We start from the raw sequence: 21,556 nt of genomic DNA, 5'->3' as shown, positions 1-21,556 counted from the left end.
AACTAGATCCCTTTCTCACTTGTAGGGGTGGAGGTTTATGCCAGCTGTGAGTGCTGCTAACTTCCCTATAAAATGCTTATGCGTTGCCCAACTTCTCTCATTTGTTTCAATTAAAATTTGGCATTGTCAGTTCAGATTTGTTATAAGTGCAGTTTGGTGGTTTATATTATGCAGCTGAGTATGGAAGGCAAAGCATATGTGTGCAAAAAAGGCATTGAGTTGGAAACTGGAATTGAACTACATTCAGTTTTTGCCAATGCTGCTTTTAAGTTTGTGCTATTTTAATAGTTTCCCGAAGTGATTGTGTTACTAAAAAAGTACCCCTCTGAACTGGAGTTTTTGATGTTTGCTTCTGGCTACGATGTAAATTTCATTTGGTTATTTGTTAAAAATCCACATAGCTCTCTCTGCAAATGCATATTTGATAATTTTTTTTTCCATGTGAGTTCTGTATGATTTTCATAAAAAGCCCAGAGCCTTTTTTGAACTCTAAAATAAATGTGGAGCTTCAGTCATATCATGAAGTCTCAACAGACAGAAAATAGGGTTTATGTTGAGGTGTTTTGGTGTATAACATGATGCAAACAGTAGCAAAACCTTTGACTTTTAAAATTGTGAAGATATATGTGACTAAAAATGGCCCTTCACCAATACATAATGTGTACCGAATTAACATACCAGGGTCGGTCGGTTTGGTTTTAGTTCTGTCATCATGGTAGGGAGCAGATATTACACATCATTTTGGTTGCTTTTTCTTGCATCTTGTTTAAGAACAAAGAACACCAACAAACACAAGACGAGTTTTAAGCTAGAAGAGATAAGAAGAGTCAGAAAAACATCTAGATAAATCAGGATCAGTCTTGCTAGCTTATGCATGTACCGGGTAGCAACCTACTCCTTCCAAAAAATGGGACTCAGAAGTAAGTAAATCTTCTTAAGTAGATCATAGGAAGGCAGACCTGATGCAGTTCCTCTGGAGTTGTCCCTGCAGTGACAGCAGCCCTTAATGTTTGTCTGCTGTCCCAGAAGATAGGAGGGCAGGCAGGGGTCCCCGGGCCATGGGGTACATCCCTTTCAGCCAGAGGTGGGGTGATGCAGTCAAGCCTGTGTGTCATTGTGAAATGGAAGATTCTGGTTTACCTGCAGGTTCTAGGATGACCATCCTCCTTCAGAAAGGTTTTCTGACCCCTTTATGTTCCCTTAGCTCAGGGGTGTGAAGAAATGCTGCATAGCCTTACAGAAATCGAGTGCCGTTTGCAGGATCCGAATACAGCCCCACAGATTTTGCATTTAAAAAGAATGCAAAGCACAGATATTTAGTTTGATGGTAATTAACTTTGAACAGTGTACTGAAGTATCTGGCACATTTAGAAGTGTTTTAAAATCAAGGTTTCAATTTGTTTCTGAGAAATTTTGTAGTTAACCCAGTTTCTGCTCTTGATGCATGAGTGACTGGGTACCATATGATGAACTGTGTTATATAAGATGCTCAAATTGTTGATCCAAAATTCTAGCTATTTAACTCTTCTGGGATCTTAGTGTTTCTTGTTTTATTTTTGTCCTGTTTTCTCTTTTCAGTATTTGAAGTGTTGATACGAAGCCCTTTTCTGCCAGCGCTGTTAGCAGAAAGAACTTATGTATACCCATCTGCCTGTTCCTTGGGCATGGGAATGGGTTGCACTATCAGGAGCTTTTAACTATGTGGTAGATTATTATAGGAGGGATTTTCCTGCTTTCCCCTCTGTTTCCTCTAAATAGGTTTGTTTCTTACAGCAGGATATAGTGCAATAAGAATAACCAGCATCATTGATTCCAGCTGCTTCCTCAACAGAAAAATTACATTTTATTTGGATGAGCTTTGCTGTCTCCTGAATATTTTGAGAGGAAAACAAGCTTTTCCCTTTCTGTGAATCTTTCCCACCCAGATGTTCAGTTCTTTATTGTATTTTATTAATAAGTCCGACGCTTTCTTAGCTGTAGGGCTGCAATGCAGCAAACAGATGCTCCTGTTAGAGCAAATTCCATGATATTGGAAGCTTAATTATCAAAGGCACAAAGACTCTCATTACATTTTCCACTTGTTTTAAAGGGGGGGGTGGTGGGGTGGAAAGGCAAAAAGTATTCTTTGTTTTTATGGTAAGACTGATGATAGGTTAACAGCTGGGAAAGCAAAGCTGCAACTCCATGACTGAACAAGGAAGATAATGATTGTTCATCTGCAGAGATCATTATTTTCTTCTAATATGAGATTGCAGTGTTTCCGTTTGTGGCTGTGAAGCTTTAATTACAGTATGTAATTATTTATAAATTACGACTGTAGGCCCTTCCTATAGGAATCTGTCTTTATTACAGAGGGTTGTGGTGGTGGGGGAGAGGACTGGCAGGTAGGCTTGAAATACTACACGTGTAATCTCATGGACATTTGAAAGTAAAAGTTGTGGGTTTATACTTAAAAGGATATTGTAAAACTCAAAGCTAAGGTATGGTAAGCACGGATAGTATGAGAACAGATAAATGGGATGTTTGCTTGAGAAAAACAAATCAGCCCAATTTTCCTTCATAAAAATACCAACTTTTGAGTTGCTTGGTCAACCTTCCCTCCCTCTTATTAAAGAAGGTGCTGCCAGTGTTGTGTTAGTAACATACTTCTTCATTTCCATGCAGTGTCAGGCCTCAGTTGCATCCAGACACTGTACATGAGCATAGCGAGAATGATTTTAAAGTACAACAAGGGTACGTTAAAATACATCCATTATTAAAAAACATTGGTAGAAAATAGGTAGGGCACTAGCTTACACAAACACAAGTATGGTGTTCTTAATGAGTTGTCTGGTTTTGCCAGTTAGGAATAGGAATGCTTCATGAATTGGAGCTAAGTGAGTGAGTTGAAATTCTCTTATATTTGTGCTAAGCAAGAACTTCTCAACTTGGGAAGTTTCACAGATTTAACTGGTAACAGCATTGCTTCCCATGCCTTTATGCAGTTTGTTTATGTAAAAAGCTGTTCGTCAAGCACAGGAAAAAATAACTTCTTTGCTTTTTGTATGTTGAGTAATGAAGGATTGGAGAGAATGTGCTTTTCTGGGACATGAGATTTAGCTGATCACCTCAGGATACTGCTTCCCAGATGTGCTTTTCACGTGAATTTTTGTGCGTTTTGTGAGCAGTTTCCCAATAGATTTTTTGAAGGAGGCCAGACTTAAAGCAGAGTATCTATTGTTGGTATTACCTGGAAATAAAGAATCATTGACCTCTAACTTAGTTAAAAGCGTTTCTTCGGCATGATTTTACAGTGCTAATAGAGTTGGTTTGGATCTTGGCAGAATGATATACTCTGAGAGCACTATACTTTGAGAACAAAACCAAATTAATCAAAGTTTTGCTTTAGCATTTTCTGTCTGTTTTACCAGCAGCACTTCTGTTCCCTAAGCATTTTATAGCTCCTTAATCCACAGGTAGAAGTTATATGTACTTTAGTGACTGGATCCAAAGCCCAGAGAGATCAGATAACATGCCCAGAAATATGAAGTCCAATGTACCAAGTCCAAGAAAAATACAAGAAATGCTAACTTGTTATTTTGTTCCTTTTCTCATTTATGTGTTGAAAGTTGGAGTAAAATTGTGTCATTAGTTGTAGCTAAGACTTGCTGAGGCAAGTACTTATGCCCTGTTGACTGTGGGGCTCAAAAGCACACGTTTAAATGCAGAGAGAGCACTTCCTTCAGTGTTTTCTGGATTATTGAATAATAAGGCAGAGTTCATTTTCCTTAGTCTGGCAGGGGCAAAACCACCATGGACGTAGGAGAAAGTTTTGCTTGGATACGGTTCTGATACATATTAATCTTGTTATCTAGTGTGATCAGAGGATAGCATTCAAGTGGATGGTCTGGAAAGCGGAGCAGCCGGAGACCATGTTGAAGCAATGGCTTGCATCTCTGGATTGTTCCATTGAGTTCAGAGCTCAGCCATAATATAATGATGGAGATGCAATTTAAACATACCAGTTTTGTTAGAAATTGGTGAAAATGGAGACCTGGTCTCAGTGGAGGCAAACAGGATTTTAAAACTCTTAGTACTTCATTTAGATTGTTGTAGTTTAGTGTGAAAATCAAAACTGGTAAAGTATGCGTCAGCAAACCTCAGGATTTTTCAGTCATCTAAAATCTGGTGTCGTTCTATAGGAGAAGTTTTAGGTATCTGTTGTAACAAAGATCCCTTCCAGATGTAGTCATACATCTTTTTAAGTTTTCTATGGTGCTGGAAGTAAAGTGCATCTGTGCAGTCAGAAATAGTTGCGCACCTTATTTAGGCTAGGAGAGGCATACACACGAGACTGCATTGCACAGACTGCAGTTAAATTGCAGAATGCCTGTGTCTGCTGTGCTGCTCCAAGTAGTGCTAGGAACACCCTGCAGCTGATGTGCTCAGTGCTGTTAACATTTTCTTCAAACTGGGTTTTTCTTGTCTGGATAATGTTTCATTTGCTTTTCTTCACGCAGCGTGCAGACGATGTTGGCTCCTGAGACACTGTCAATAAACCAAACGCAGTTTGTGGTATGGCTTGATTCACAGGAAGCTAGAACTAGCTTTGTGTAGCAATGTGCATAAAATGCTAGTGGACTTTTCTCTTACTTTCCTTGCTCTCCTGAGCAGCTGCTGCTCACAGCAGATGGACATTAATTGCACTGACTGATACAGCATTCCAGAAAGTTAGGACATTCGTATCAGTGCTTCTTCAAATAATATGGTGTCAGTTTATGCTAATTCAATTGTGTAATTAATGATTTACTCTTTAGCAGAAGAGGATTTTCTTTGGTCATGGCCCAGGTGCACATGAGGCCATGTCCATCTTGAGACTGGCTGAGCACACTCACTTCCCAGAGTCGTGCATAGCAAACTGAGGTGCTGTGCAGGTGGCAGTTTTATACTCCAAGACAGTCGTTTCATTCTCCAGCAGCTTCCTTGCCCCTTGAGCATCTCTTCAGCATCAGTTCATTTTTTCATTGTATTTTCTCCTCTGCATTTTGTATTTGTCAAAATGAGCACTGTTTTGTGCTTTTTCAATTGTACCAAGTGTTTTGACAGAAATTGGAATAATTTTGGGTATCTCCTATTAACCCCTGAATGTTTAGAGACCCGTATATGTTTACTTCTATGGTCACCTGTACTGTGGGAGGACTCTGCCATTCTGTGTCAATAAGATGCTTGAGATTTTCACATGAGAGATGCTGTTTTCTACATTTTCTTTCCAGAACAGTCAGAGTGCAGATATTTCTGCCTTCAGAAACATAGTGCAGCTTGGCTAGATCCACACAAGCCTGACTTTTATAAGCCAAGTAGGTATGTGTGTCTGTATCTTTATTGTGTATGATAGGAGTTTTGGCTGCTCTAATCAATGCAGTGGGAGAAGCTGGTATCATCTGTGCACCCTTTCTTTGGTGGATGTGATGCCCTTGCCCAGAAGATGCTGTCAGTGGAGAAGGGCAGCCTGCCATTGGATCTTCTGTGGATGATGGGCATGTATTACATAATTGTAATTTGCTCCAGAAGAGAAGCACTGCCTGTTTGCTTTTATTACGCAAGAGAAATGCACGGAGATGGCAAATAACCATGTGCTCCTGTTACACCTAAAAACCTAAATAAAGAGCTTGGGCAGCTTGTGTTGGCTGATGAGAAAAGCCAGGAACCTGGGAAACAACATACAGAATGTGTGTCTGTGTGGTGGGTTCTCAGGATGAGGTGAAAGGGAGCCAGAAGAGACATTTTGTTGAAGCAGCAGTGGGATTCTGTTGGAGTGGAGAAGGAGAGAAATGTGTCTCATGCTCAGCTCCACATTGATGATGGTCTAACAGCAGATCAGCAGTGGCCATGTTGTGTTCTCCTAAGGTGTCCCCTCCTTGCTCACACATCCATTGTGGCGCAGCAAGGTTAAATGAGTAACCTACCTATCCTGCTGCTGCTTGTCAGGGTGGTGAGGTTCTGCAGCTGTGACTCACAGCAACAGTTTTTCCAGTGGTGTGCAGGGTTGCTAAATGCTCTTTGGATTGTAGCTGGATGCCTGATACTCAAAAGTCTTGAGATATGCAGAATTCCCATGGTTTCTGTCTACTGCTCATTTCTCAAGTCACAGAAACACCAGTCAAAAACTTGTCATCTTTTTTCATTCTGCCTAGTGTAATTTTTGCTTTACTTACAACCTTTTTGTTATTTTGGCAAATAAAATTCAGAGCTCAGGTTTGACTGGTCAGGTTAATAGAGCAGCATGATTAATGATTTCTCTTGACAGATTCTGGTAATTACAGTTTTATTAAGTTCCAAAAATAAACAATGCAATCTTCTTATTTGGACTGCGTAATACAGCTTGTACAATTTCTCCCAATAATTATCTCATCCAAATCCAGTAGCTTGTAATGGAGATCTTAGTAAAGTTTTCCACTGACTGCATTCTGTTAGCAGAGCTATGGTAAAATGTATGGCTCCTTTGTTTGTTTGCAGAGATATAAAATAGAGGACCCAAATTAATTCTTTCATTTAACAAGATTAATGGAAGGGAATGTGGCATGCTCATTTGTGTTATCAGTTATTTATAGGATTTCTATGTGAAAGGGCTTCCCAGGGAAGTGGTCACAGCACCAAGCCAGCCTGAGTTCAAGAAGTGTTTGGACAATGCTCTTGGACACATGGTGTGACTCTTGGGGATGGTGCTGTGCAGGGCTATGAGTTAGACTCGATAATTCTTCCTCCAACTTGGCATATTCTGTGATTCTGTGAAATACTACTTTCTATATGGTTACCAGAGGCTATTTACTTTGGCATGAAGCTACCAGACAGACCAATTTATTACTTGCTTCAGTTTGTTGCTTCACTCCAGAAAGAAATAAACAGGAGGAGGAAGAGGAGGAAAAGTGTCTGTACTGAAACTCTCATCCGTTTTCTTTTAAACTGGATCTTGTCTGCAGTGATTTTTTGCAGTGTGTGCTGGTGTTTGGGATATATTTTGCTTTACAGAACATTTTCTTAGCAGGCTAGAAAAAACACTGCTGGGGTTTGGCCATGTGCCATTTTCTCAAGACCTGTTTCCTGCTTCAGCTAATAAAGAAAGACCACACCTTACTTTAGTTGTCCTCCATCTGCCCCAATTCAGGGAGCGCTGTAACAAAAACGAAGTAAAGAAGCTTGGACACAATTTCCTGAAAAGATTAAGAGTATATGAAAATATCTGTAGGAATATAAATGTGTATAATGTAACTTAACATGCAAACTCATATTGTATGTCACTGAAATGCACCAAAAAAAGTAAAATACAGCAGCTGTTTAAAAAGTCACAACGGACCTACGCAAATATTGAAGACTGAAAGTAAAAACAAATTATATGTATGTATGCATGTGAGAGAGAGAGAGAAAGATTTACTTAGATAAACATATTTTGAACATCTGTGTTTCTGCTTGATTTGTGTATGGTCTCATGTGAAAGTCCCCTTGAGTTTTTAAGTGGTCTTTGAGTTGTGGAGCACAGTATTTTCCAAGAACCAGGATTCACTTAGCACTGGTACAATGATATCTTAGAAGGAAGACAAATTATAGCTAGGAGGAAATAAAATAAATGAAGATCTCAGAGTAAAACACAGGCCTTTCCACTGAAAAAGATTGGGTATAATTGGTAGGTATTAATTTATCTGGTTTAGAATCTATGAGAAGCAAAACCAAAGCCTGGAAAACATGATAAATCCAAAAGGAGCTGGAGAGGTGAGCTATATGTGTGCACAAGAGCTTCGTTTTAAATGGCTTTAGCAAAATTGAAAAGGTATTTTGAAAAACCCAATTTTATAAAAACAAAATGTTAGAAGTGTTTTAAGAAGCTTCTTAAAAATATATCCAAGTCTATGCTGCCTTAACGTAAGGGAAGTATGGGCCTTACTTCAGCCAAGTGTTCAAGTATGTGGCTGGTTCAGTACTTGTCTGGGTTTCAGTCAGAAGACTTTTTTTCCTTGGAGATGTGCTTAAATCTCCTGTTGTGCTGGAGTCCTGCTGCCAGCTCAGCCTGCCGTGCTTCTCTCCTCCTTTCATCCATGGAGCGGGTCAGTCCCGGCAACATCTGAGCTCCTGCTGGCGTCTGCCCCTGTCGGCACCCGCAGGGACCACAGTGAGAGCAGGGCAGGGTAGCCTCAGCTCTCTCCCCTTGTACACTTGTTCACCTGAAAGCAAGAAATCCAAGCACGAGTCCTCCCTTGATTAATTTAATTTAAAGCACAGCTCACAAGCTGTTCAGCAACTTTCTTAAAAATGTAAATGCGTGGGCTTCCTGTACAGATATTCCTGTTAGGAAATGTGTTATACACCTTAGTGCAATGCTGTCCTTTAGCTTCCTAAAGGATGCCGAGAGCTATCACAGGAAATGCTTCCCATGGCCGTAGCCCTTCTGGCAACATATTGAGTGAGTTCTTAATGCCTGTGTGGGAACCAAAGCATGGGGCCAGAGAAGCAGACTTTATATAGTGAAAGGAAATGGAAAAATCCCCCCTCCAAACAAAAAAAACAATTTGCAGCATTTACATGTCAGCCGGTGCTTTTGAGTTTTTCAAGATGTTACAGAAATATCAGTCTTGGAAAAAGCAGTATTTCACTTCTTCTTTCAGAACAAGTTCCTCCAGTTTGTCCTGGCTGATGATTGCATAATACTGCATAAAATGTAGATATTAATGCAGAATTTAGTTATACTCTTTGCTTACTTTTCTCTCTCAGATTCTTTTTTACAGTGACCCTTTTGCATCTTCGAATGTTTAGGAAAGGGAAATAACAGGTTTACTAGCTAACTATACTGTGAGAACATGCAAGTCACATAAGGTGTTAAATAGTCAAAATAATTTCTGTTTGCAGTTTATGTGAGGTTCATATGATGGTGTCTTTCCCAGGACCAAATCTGAGAAAAGCGGAGAGGATGAAAACAAATGGATTTGATTTTTCTGCTAGGTATTCCATCGTGTAAGTGCATAGTAGCTGAGAATCTTTATAGCACAGCTACATATTTATACAACACAATGGTTTGCTCTGGTTTGTTTCTGAGACTCAACACTGCAGTAGATGAATGAAAGCAGAAGTGGAAGCAGAGTTCTTGTTGCTGTTGGAAAGGAGGCAACAGAGGGAGCAAAGAGAAAATCTCTAGTCTTTCTAGTCCACATTTTCTCTTGCCATCTAATCGGTTCCCACTGGGGTCTCTGCAGGTTGTGAAAAAATTACATCAAAGATCACACCTTCTTATAGTTCTATCAGTGTTGTTTATTTTCTACTCTCTTTTTCAGATACACATTTTCACTCTTTGGGCCCTTCAGCAGGTTGGTTCAGCATTTCTGCACCATGCTGGTACAAAAGGATAAACACATGGCTTCACTGGAGTTGGCTGAGCCATACTGAAACGTGTCAGCAGAGATCCTGACCCTTTGCATGCATGCAAACATGCCAGTCTGTTGGGAAACAAACACCAACCTTCTCCTTTTAAACACAGGCTCAGCTTTAATGGAAAATTTCTGGATAACGTGAAGTACAATAGAAAGGTCATAGCTCTACATGCTGTTTTAAGTGAAATTTGCACTTTTCCTGATGTGCTGTGGTATCATTTGAGCTGCTTTGTCATCTTCACGTGGATGAATTTGTAATCTGAGAAACCTGAAATGGTGCAAATGTGACTAATTAAAGTCTGCCTAATGAAAATGATCATTAAATAGCCCATGTAGCTGTACCCTAGAAGCATTTTATAAGTACTGAACTTGGTTTTGAATTGTGACAAGGCCCAGCAAGCACTGAGGACTGCACAGTCTTGCCCCAACAGCCTGCTCCAGTTCCTTACATCCTGCCAGCCACCTCCAAGTTCGTTATCTGGCATGGGAGATGAGCACTTTTTCAGTGATAAAAAATGCTCACTGAGGGCAATCAAGAGATACCAGCATGTACTTTCTCACGAGTCCTTATGGAAGGACTTAAACCTGATGCAGTGCACTATCCTTTAAATGTTAAGGTCTGAATGAGCTCTCTAAATGTTTCAGTGTCTGTAATGTTGTTAAAATCACATCTTTCTGTCTGAAGAAGCAGTGGTTACTGAAAGTGCCTGTGTTGTAGCATTTCTTCAGCACTATTGTGTTCTTAACTAGTTCAGCAGAACCACTGAAGATGTGGAGAATAATTATTCTTTTAATAAAATATTAATTTTCAGTAAAGTGAAAATATTTTATTCTTTTAAGAATTAGAAGTTTATAATATCTAATACATAGATATAACAATAGGAAAATTTCCCTGGATGCTAAGGTATTACTGCATATCTCTTGTGCAGCTCTAAGATGAGAAATAAAAATGTTGAAAATAGAGGCATTAAAATTTTGGATTTTTAAACCAAAATCCAAAGTCATAAGACTGAAAATGTGAATGCAAATATGGACCCACTCTTATAAATATAGAGGAAACTCAGGCCTCTAGAGAAAAAGCTTGGGAAATGAGTGCAGCATCCACCTATAGTCATTACAGGATAATTAGCACAACATTAAGACCCAAAAGAACTATATGCTGCTGTGTATATATATATTATACTTGCTCAGTTGTATATATTTTAGAATAAAATAACCTCATATGAAATGGTTATTAGTTGCATAGAGCACTTCAAAGGGTTGAAAAAGCATCTCAGGGACCTATATAATATTCAGGAATAATGGCTTTTTAAACACTATTCTAAAACCTTTTATGCAGCATTTTCTGACAAAGATACTACACATAATTTTTTTTTCTTTCTCCCTTTTAATTTCCACTTACTTCTCTATTAGGTTGAGATGTTTGGGTAAGAAATGGGGAAAACATCTTAATTCTGTTCTGTAACCTTATTTGATTTGAATGCAAATTATTAGATTTGAATACCAGTAACTAATCAGTCATTCCTGTGCTGTGTGTTGAGACAAAAACATGTGTTCTTCAGTAATAGTGGCATAACAAAATCAGGGGAAAAAAGCAACACCACTAAAATTCATCTTTGCTAGCAGCTAGCTTTCATTCACTGTGTTCCAAGGAAAATGATATTCATCAGGTGTCAGGCTCACTTGGTTTCAGTGGCACACTTGAGATCCTTTTTGTCCCCCAGGGTGGGTCCCAAATGAAACCCTAAAGGCCTGGCTGACTGTACACCAAGCAGCATGAGAATCTTCTCTGCAGTTTTGGACTATCTGGGATATTCAGACTTGTGCTTCAGGTGTAAGCTCATCTCTAGATCTTGCAGGTCAGGGTGAAGTGGAGCAGCAGAGCAAGCGGTGCGTTATTCCCGCCTGCTCCTTGAGCTGGGTCTTGCACTGTTCTCCAAAGCAGCAGCTGCTGGGACTGCCGTACTCTGGTATGGGCTGCTCCAGCAGGTGGACCTTGGGTCCAATCCAGTACTGCAAGCCCTGGGTGGATTCATCATCTAAAATTCGTTAGTAGGTCATAAGATCATCACAGACAGAGTTTCAACCTGCCTGTGCCACTGAGCTGGGAGATAGTGAGCCAAGCATCATTACAGGAAGGAACAGGATGGCTGGGGAGTGAGTGGGTTCTCCTCCAAGTCCTCTTTTCTTTTCTTCCTTGTTTTCTAAAATAGTCTTCTCCTTAAACATGTGCCTGTCTGCTGTTTGCTTTCACCCCATCAAAGTAATTGTATCCTAGTTTTTAAAAGCTGGAGTTGGAACAACTGTGGTTTTCAGTGAGCTGCAAGTATCCATGCTATGTAGAAGTAGCAGGATCAAGAAAAATGTAACCACCTTTCTGTTGTGTAGCCTGTGGGTGTTTTTAACCTCACCGCATGTCTGAAGGCATCTGAATTGCGTCGTCTGTGTTACAATTGAGATGTTTTTAAGATAATCGGCAGCAACACATACAAAGTTTGGTAATCAACAGGAAGAAATACAAAGGTTTTTAACCACAGAAGACTGTAAGAATGGCATATATAGTGCTGGCACACTCCAGAAAAAGAGGGAAGCAGCTATATGAAATGCTAATAATTTCACTATGGTTTTGAATAGACTAGACTTGAGAGCCTTGAGTATTTTTCCTTTTCTCTTTTAACTGCAATTTTGTTATTGTATTGCTGCCCCCATCTCTGCTAAATATGGCTTTTGAAATGCAAATCATATCATGTTCTCAAAGATGCATATGACACCCTCAGCACTGTTCCTCTTTGCACTTCAAAGAGCTGTGTGGTCACACTTTGCATCTCAGCAAAATTGCAAGATTTGCCTTCTGAAGATCTCCTTTAATGTGTACAATCAATCCCTGATAATGTATTTTGGGGTTTTTGTTCCCTGGAGTCTGTTAATTTTGGTGTTGCTACAGGTCATCAGGAAACATAATCTCTTCTTCTTTAATTTCTCAGTGAGCGTGCCTGAGGGGAGAGGAACACAAGAGAGGAGAGACAATTGAACATCACCATTGGCCAAGACCTGAAAAAATGGTGCTGGATGAACGCAGGATTAGAACTTAATTGTAAAAGAGAAAGGAGGTCTTGACAGGCAATTTGCTTCATTTTCACATTCATCATGGCACAAATCCTCTGGCTGGCTGGTTGATGGGACTGTCCAACACTTCTGCTTAGATTCAGTGCAGATCCCTTCTGCCTACACATTGAAAGACCTGGGAACAGGTGGGAACTGGATGGTGCCAAAAACAGGAATGGAAAGAGAAATGGACTCTGACGAGCTAAGATGGAAGTGACTTGACAGCAACAAGCTCAGCAGTTGTCTCCAGTAAGGACAGGTTGAGACGGGAATCTCAAGCTTCTCTGGAAGAGCAGTATGCAGGAAGCTGGTTTTCAGGCCACAAATGCTTTCACAGGTAAGAATTTCTGTTCTAGTTCCGCTCATAGTCTTGGGACAGTTTACTGGAGTTTAGAAAATAAATTGAATTGGTCCTGACTGTTGTCAATCTTGTAGTACTTTCAGTTTAAATAGTATTTTAAAATAATTCACTTGAAGACCAGTTCAACACTTGTATTAGCAGTGAGGAACACAGTTATCCATGTTTCAGCCTTCAGAAATGGATGGCCATGAGCCTTGGGGAAGGTTGATCTCAGCTTTCCTCGTTAAAGTACTCATTAACAGCTTAACCATGAGTGGTCTCTTGGGTCAGTATAAAATGTAGTCTGTAAAGTTGCTCCTGTGCTCAACACAGGAGTTTGGTGAGGCTGCAGGATGGACATGGTTCTTATGAGGAGGCTTCTCAGCAACATGTCAGTGTTGAGCCTTATCTCGTTTGCCAGACCACATCTCTGGGCAGAACTTGCCAGGTACCCTCTCTTTGTACTCCCCCCTGCACCACTGACCTGCTGCAATGCTTGAACTAGCTAAACTGGAGGGTTTAAATGGTAACTGTTTCACCTTAGTCTGGTGTATTTCTGTGTAGATGGATTGAAAATAATGTAATGAGAAAGAGGATGCCACAGTGGTGTGACTTTCTGAGGAAAGCTCCCTCTAGTGTAAAGTCTGCTGGAGTTCATACAGTGCTTTCCCTGTCTGGGATGGTTTCTGATTTGAGAGGCAGGAGGGGGAAAACAGCAGATCCTGCTGCTTTGTTTCCATGTCTGCCAGCCAGCTGAGATGCAGCAAGAAATGCAAAGAAAATCAACTGGATAGTGCTCTTGTTTTGATACATCTAGATAATGGATTAGTATCACAGTGTAAACTAGTGATGTGCAAAACATTTATTTTTCTAATATAAAATGTTTGCCTTTAGAAGGAGTTTTGGCTGCAGTGGGGTGTGATTCTGTGTCCAGCTGTCTGCACCAGGACAGAAGTTTGGAGTGGTAGTGCAGCTCTGAACTGTCTCTGTTGCCTTGCACTGCTTTGATTTACAGCATGGTTTCTGTGTGTGTCAGTGAGACGCGTCCTGAAGGAGAGGAAACAGGAAGCTCTCCTCCACATGTGCTCCAGTGCTGATGGGCGATGGCAAGTCTGGGACAGCCGCAGGGCTCTCCCTCCTCTGTCTAGCCAGCAGCACGCTCCTAAAGCTCCCCACTGCTGTTCTTGCCCTGTTTGTCCTCGCTGCTCTCCGCCAGTCCTCAGCTCTTTCCTAGGAGTTTTTGTCACTCTTTTGCTTTCTACCAGAATTCCAACTGTGAGGATATCTGCTCTCTTCCTTATCCTGGCTCTCTCCTTTGCTGGAAACACTATTACTTCTAACACCCTTGCAATATTACATTATTTTCTGTCCAGTTTTATACTCTTCTGCCCCTGTGTCTGCTATCCCTTAGCTCCCACAAGTTGGCACTGTGACCAGGGTGCTTGGGCAGGGGTGTGTCAGAAAGCTGGTAACCTCATGACTGTGCTGGATGGAAAAGACCTGGCAAATAGTACTGCATTAAATTCAGAGAGATGAATCTGGGGTCCCTGGAAGCCCAGTCAGACTGTGGTGGCAACCCAGCAGATTCAGACCTATTCTGGAGACTTAATGGCATGAAGGTTGCTTGGTCTCCTGTAAGAAATTCTTATGTTCCTTTGGAATTGCCCTTAGGTAAAGTTGTTAATAAACATACTCAAATCTTGGCAGCTGTACTAAAGAATTATTAAACATTAGGGTGCACCATGTGTTCAGGAGACTCGTTAAGGAAACAGGTTGAATTATATTTTCTTTGTATGAGGAGAAAACTTCCAACTTGTATCAAATTGATATCCATATTTGCTTTGTGGAGATCTTTCTTGTTCCTTGTTACATTTATATGATGCACTCAGCAATAATAAACAGTGGGGTAGGTGTGTATTTCTCAGAGAAATCCATTGCACTGTGTTATACTAATTCAAGAGTAGCAATAAAAGTGTAATGGCAGGTGCATATGGTTGCTCCTCTGATCCTTGCTGTAGTGCTCCTTTTGTTTTATTGGAGTGCCAGTTTAGCTGTAGGAGAGAACAATATCTGCTAGCAGCAGAGGGGGCATGGCCACATGAGAAGGGAGCTAATTTGTACAAAAAAGGCTTGCTATCTGAAGCCTGTGTGGTGTCAACACTGAATCTAGACATGCTAAGCGATTGCAGCTATTGCAACAATCAGAGAAATCATTTCAATTTACAGCTGACCAGAATGCTGGCAAAAGAAGCCTGGGAGGACAGTGCCTCTGTGTAGCCACTCTCAGTATTTCCTAAACCTCCTTTCCACTTTGCTAACTGCTGCGACCTGGAAAGGCTTACAATTATGGCTAGGAGATATTTTGATCCTGTCTGTACGCTCATTTTACTGGCACTGATGCCAAAGACTCCCTTTTTTGCAGATGGCTCTTGTCCCAAGAGATGGGCTCACCCAATCATTTTATCATGTATTACCAAACAATAGCAAATGTTTAGAATCTTTTCACTTTATGGACTAAATACTAAATTCCATAGATCATGTGAGTATAATAGGTTCATGATTACAGAATGTAGAAAGAGCAGTGGAAGAGAGGTGCTCCTAGGCTTGATTATGAAAGAGATGGCTGAACCTATGATGGTAAAATGCAATTTGAGTGGTAGCAATCAGGAAAGAATGACCCTATCATTCTTCAGAAGGTGAGAAGAGAGAACTTAAGAATAAAAGCAATAGAATGCAAGAAAGTAGATTGCATTGAGCTCATAGAACTGATAGGTAATATTTCTTGGGATACAAACCTGAGAAATTCTGGCAATTTTTAAAGGGAATAACTTTTTCCCAGTCACAATAAAGAGTATTAAAATCCCAAATGAAAGGCATTCCAGTAAAAAAAGTGTGAGAAGAGACAAAATTGTATGATCTAATAACTGAGGACTCATACAGAAGGTGGAAGCTCAAAATGTTACTGGAGATGAGTGTAAAAGAAGATGAGAAAAATGCGAGGGTCAAATCAGGTAGGCCAGTTCACAGAACAAGGTACAACTAATGAAGGGCATGGTAACAAAGAAACATACTATGTTCTCAGTAGTAATAAGAGGAAGACTGAGTTTCCAGGCTACTAGTTGAGATGGAATTGCAAAACTCATGATCTGATGGTGCAGAGAGCATCGAGTAATTAATGTAATTTTTTGCATCATTCTTTGCCTAAAAGGGTGATCTGTAATCAAGTGGCAGGAAAAGAACTGCCACCTTGAGAACGGTAAGAATTCCAACTAGAGCAGGAAAAGAACAGATTATAAACTAATGAGATAGGATAATGGGTGTTTTAGAACTTATTAAATTATCTCTTCAACATAGGGTGAAATAGCTGAAGCTATGCCTGAACAATTAGTGGCTACACTGGAGAACATTTGGAGGACAGTTTAGATTCACAAGATCTGTGAAAGGGCGAACGCTGCACCTACATGTAAACTTTCCTGGGTCCTTCCCTGTCCCCTTTGGAGTAGCTATCTTATCTTAAATTTTTGGGGAAAAAAGTTTGAATCAAATAGTCAACTGAATTTTTTAGTAACTAGCCTGTAGATAATAATATGGTAAATGAATTTGCATGGGATTTTTTCCCAGAAGGTACCTTGTCAGTGGAGCTTAATTTTCCTGTAAGTAGAGAAATAATATATTTTGATTTTTGGAAATCTTTCACCTTTGCATAAACAAGGTGGTACAACGGGCTACAAGGTGGGTACACAGTTGGCTGGAAAGCTGTTCTCAGAATAATTACTAGTGATTCACAGTCAAACTAGAAGGATCTGTCAAGTGGGATTCTGCCCTGGATTGCCAGAAAATATTCAATATTTTAATTAATGATTTAGATGTGAGAATCTGCATGCAAAATTTCCAGATGACACCAACCAGGGGAAGGATGTAAACCCTCTGAGCACAGAATTAGAATTCCAAATTAATGTGGTATATTGGAGAACTGATCTGAAGTAAATATGATGCAGTTCATCAAGGACAAGTTCTAAATTGTGGTTTGACAGGAATAATCAGCTGTGCAAATCAAAATGCAGAATAACTGGTGAGACACCAGGTCTGCAGAAAACAGATGGGCAGTTGCAAGGGTTCAGAAAATGGCTATGAATCAACAATACTATGCCATGAATATTATGCTGGAATATATGGACAGGAGTCTGCCTGCAAAATAATTTTTCCACTCTACTTGGCATTTGTGTGGCTGGTGTACTATTTCTGCTCTGGGCAGCGCTCAGTGGGCCCATTGGAAGCATCCAGAGAAGAGCAGAATGGATGGCCAGAGGTCTAGACAACGTGACCCTTGGGAATTGAAAAAAGGGTCTTTTTCAGAGCAGAGCAGTAACTCTCAAACTTTCTAAAGATTTTTTTTCCTAGGTTCCCAGAAGCAGTGCAGATTTGTGTCAGGGCATGTCTGCTGCACTGAGCTACATGACAAGATGTGGCCGTGATGCAGCAGTGCTTTGGTGTGATGGTCAGAAGGACCTCTTCGTTTGCACACGTAGTTCTCCACCTTCTGCATGGGCCACTTAGAGCCATGCCAGTGCTGGGATAACAGCGGTGGGGATTCTGGACAGCCAAGGTCTGTTTTTAAAATCAGCCACTTCCTTCACTAGTGTGTGTTTTGAGCGCTGGTTTAGGAGATCAGTGTGATTCTGAAGTCAGCTGTCCATCACTGGGGAGCAGGGACATCCAGGATGATCAAAGGATAAGGGGAACAGTATGGGATGGATTAGGAATCAGTGTACGAAGCCTCTTGACCTTGCAAGGTCAGCTTAGGTTTATCAGGATTTTATTAACTCCATCTCGGCACAAGCTCTGTCAGACCTGGACTGACTCAGAGGCGTTCCTGCCCTGTGACCCTCAGCACTGCTAGAGGGATTATTAGCTCTGGCACTACAGAAACTAGAATAAATAGTAAGAGGTTGCTCTGTGCAGTGGGCCCCTGCCCCTCAGTCTTTTCCTGTCATCTCCTGATCTCATTCTGTCATAGCTGCATATCTTATCCCTCACACCTTTCCCTGTGAAAGTGATGGCACCCTCAAATCTTTCCATAATCCCTCGCAGCCTTATGTCTGAAAGTCATTGTCACTGAAGCTTGACCTTGGGCCATATCCAGAGAGACCAGGTTACTCCCAAGGAGCAACTCCTCAGCTTGGCTGGTACTCCCACAGGCCCTGCTTTAGCAGGGAAAAAGAATTCATCTGTTAGAAGATCCTCATGCTCATAAAACACAACTTGGTGGAGCTTCTCCAGTGTCCCCACCTCTGTGCTATATTTCCTGGCATGCAGGACTTCTGCTGCATTTCTTGTCCTGTGTTTCATGCTGTCACAACCTCTCTTTGGCTCTTCTCCCATCAGTGCCCACATCCCCTCTCTCTGTATTGAGGCTCCTTCATCCCTCCCCATTTGTACATTTGGTTTCACTTCCCTTCCAAATTCCCTACCCTTCTGATAATCTTCCTGCTTTTCACTGCTTTCCTCCACCTTACTTTGTTTCCAGACGCCTCCCACTTCCAGACCAACTAACTGCAACCTAATTCCAAGTTGTGTAAGAGCCTGTCCCCCTCTTTTCTAGAGTTGACCCTTTGTCTCTTCCTCCGCCCTTCTCTGCGGTGAGTAGATTTCCCCACTTCACACATCTTCCACAGTGGCTTCTGCTGGTTTGTGTGAGTCCTTTCTTTGCAGGAAGGCAGTCTGAGAGGCTGCCATCCAGTTTGGCTTCTCTCTCTGCACCTTGTTTTGCTTAACTGGTGGCATTTTGGGTGGAGATGTCTCTGGTACAGAGGTAGTAGTGCCAGAATAGGGAGGCTCCTTGAGGGGATTACAGGGAGACCAAATAAATTGCTACAGCAGGTTGCATATGACCTAGTTGGCCATTATGCATTTACAGAATGGGGAGAGTGAGGGAAGATGTGATAACCATTTAAAAATATATGGAAATTTCATGTAAAGAGTAAAGTAATAGAAACTGTTTTCCAGTTCTGCTGGGGATAGAGCATGAAGTAAGTCAGGCTTACTGTAGTGGAGAGATTGAGGTTAGACATTAGGAAAATCTTTGTAATGCTAAGGATAGTTAAGGACTGCAGCCAGTTGCCTAGGGAGGTTGCAAAGTCTCTGTCACTGAAGGTTTTTAAGAACAAGTTAGACAAATATCTGTCAGGAATGGTTTATGTATAGTTGATTTTGCCCTGGGGCAGGGGAATGGACTTCATGTGAGCACTTCCAGCCTTACTTTTCTGTGATGCTATTATTGCTGGTTCCCTGGATAATAAATGTACATTTTTAAAGTTAGTAACCCACCTGTCCACTCTCTTATCTGAGTGTTTAAGTAGATTCTGTTGAGCTCTTGGAATAATTGATAAAAAATAGATTAGGAGTCGTGGGTGTTTAAAGTATTAACTCTCATTTTGCTGGAGTATTACTCTATTGCTTTCATTATAGCTTGGCCTTCTTTAGACATCTTATTTTGGGGGGGGTGTGACATGTTTCTATGTCTGTGCAACTCGTATAGAAATATTTTAATGTTACAGAAATACTGCATCCATTCTTCTGTTTCACAGTATGCAAGTATTTTAAGAAACACTTTTGCCACTCTTAGATAGTAAGCATATTTAAAAGGTAATTTTTAAGAATAGCCAAAAATAGGGCAAAGACAAATCAACAATTCCCTGAGGTTGTTTTCTTTATTGTGAGCAAAACTGATATGTAACTGGTATATCTGCTGCTGAAGGTAGCCTTCTTCCTCAGAATTATAATTGAGGCTCAATGTAAAATAGAAAAACAGGTTTGAAATGTCTTCAATTAAGTCTATAGTGTAATTAATATTGAAAACAGTTGAAAATTAATTTATACATTAATACAGATCTCCCACATTGCTGCTGTCATTATTAGCATGATTTTCAAGTACAGATAAACATTTCATTTAAAAATGCAGCTTGAATATGTAGCAGAGAATTCCCACCCCCCTCTGTTCCAGTTTTGTTTTCATCTGCTTCATGAAACTGGTCTGGCCTTACTAAAATCTCTGCACTTTTCTTAAGAATTGCATTCTTGTTTCATGAATTTTCAAGGTTACTGTGTCACTGGCAGACAACTCTGACTGTCTCTTAGTTCTTGGGAGAAACAGATTGGTTTTTGCAATGCCCCTTACTCAGCACACAGATAGTAACAGATCACATTCCATTGTATTCCTCAGATATTTTATTTAGGGTAAGCCATTTTTGGAGTACAGACAGTATTCTCAGCAAAAATACATGGAAGAAGATATAACCTTGGTCTCTAAGAGTTTGCCATCTAAATATGTTACATTCAGTAGCATTCAGCAGTACTGTTTTAAGTATAGTATTGCATTGTTTGGAAGTCTCCTCTTCAGGGTTAAAAACTTTAATAGAATTACAGAAGAGTGTGAAAGTGTGAAAATGAATTTGAGAGCACTGTTGCCACCTGAGATTGATAGCTTTTGGTCACAACCTAGTTCTTCTGTTGTCCTCACAATCAGTGATTAGAGCAAGAATGCTTTCTGGTTTAGGTTTTTTCTTCAAACCTAGAAGGTTGGCTTTTAAGTTTTGATCCCTAACTTTATGTAGGTGAGACATTGTGTTTTCTTCTTTGTTTCCTTTCACCTCAAGAGAATGGGTAGTTCTCCTCAAAATGGTTGGAGGACTGTTTAATCTGCAACTGGCCAGGTACTGCCTTTGCTGCTTGAACTGTGGCAGTACTTATGGAAATAGAGGGGCATGTCACACAGGCCAAGGATTTCACATTTTAAATGCTTCTCCTTTCAAATTTATGTTTAACTGGGGTGCAAGACCTCCTTCCCTGTTTGCTTGTTTCAGTGAAGTACTACATCCTTTTCCACTTGCTAAGGGGAACAATTTGGGTGGCAGTCATTACCAGAAGGTGGCCTTGCCATGTGAAGAACCCTGGAGCCCAGTGAATGGCAGTCAAAGAAAGGCAGAAAAGAAGCTGATAAGACTCCTGAGGAAATGCAGTGGTGTGGTGCCCTGTGAAGCAACTTGAGGGTCACTGGACTTGGAAAAGGATCCTCCGCAGACCTGGAATTGCAGACTACTGGGTCATATAACACCATTCATATCAAGCAACATCCTTCTTACTCTGATCTGGGAATACTTTTTGAAATTATTTTAAATTACATTTTCGTTTATATGTGATTTAATTTAAATTCCATTTAGACGTCCTTTAATTTTCAGTCTAGGTGTACTTTTGGGTACATGTGTGTGGCTGCTTGTTCTTCTGAAAATCCAGAATCAAATGAAAAGCAGTGGATTGGGCACACCAGGGCAAAAGAAGGTTCAAATTGAGAGAATTGAGAGAATCATCATGGCCACTGCTATTATTAAAATTATTTTATGAAGTAGTGTGTTGCTGCAAATGGCAAACTTCTTCCCAAAGTGGGAGGAAATGCTCCAGCATGTTCAGAGAGGATGTTAAGCCTGGATTCTCACCTTTGATAATAATTTTTAACAGATGATATTCAGCTGTAGCATTGCCATTTGCAAAGCTGACGGTTCTTTGGAAATGCCCATCTGCCATTTCTCATGTCTTAATAGTACATGTCACGGTGCCTTTGCGTGGTACAACTTAATCAGCCAAATGGCCAATTTCAGACTGACTGTGACAATAAATTTAGCTGTAAATATGCTATGTTTCAGTGTTTAATCATAATAAA

At 40.5% G+C, this 21,556-nt stretch overlaps 1 protein-coding gene across 2 annotated transcripts in view; it reads left to right on the top strand.

The window, feature by feature from the left end:
* The window catches only part of LDLRAD4 (low density lipoprotein receptor class A domain containing 4), a 239,403-nt gene that overhangs the window by 45,422 nt on the left and 172,425 nt on the right, over positions 1–21,556 (top strand). For both annotated transcript variants that reach the window (XM_082286793.1, XM_082286792.1), the window contains exon 2: positions 12,380–12,837. In XM_082286793.1, the coding sequence (XP_082142919.1) occupies positions 12,798–12,837 (40 nt within the window). In that variant the 5' untranslated portion in view covers positions 12,380–12,797. The remainder of the gene's footprint in view (positions 1–12,379; positions 12,838–21,556) is intronic.

This window comes from Coloeus monedula (assembly GCF_965178545.1).
Source record: "Coloeus monedula genome assembly, chromosome: 1".
Lineage (NCBI taxonomy): Eukaryota > Metazoa > Chordata > Aves > Passeriformes > Corvidae > Coloeus > Coloeus monedula.
The sequence above is the reverse complement of the archived record's forward strand: the minus strand, read 5'-3'. Positions and strand labels throughout refer to the sequence as shown.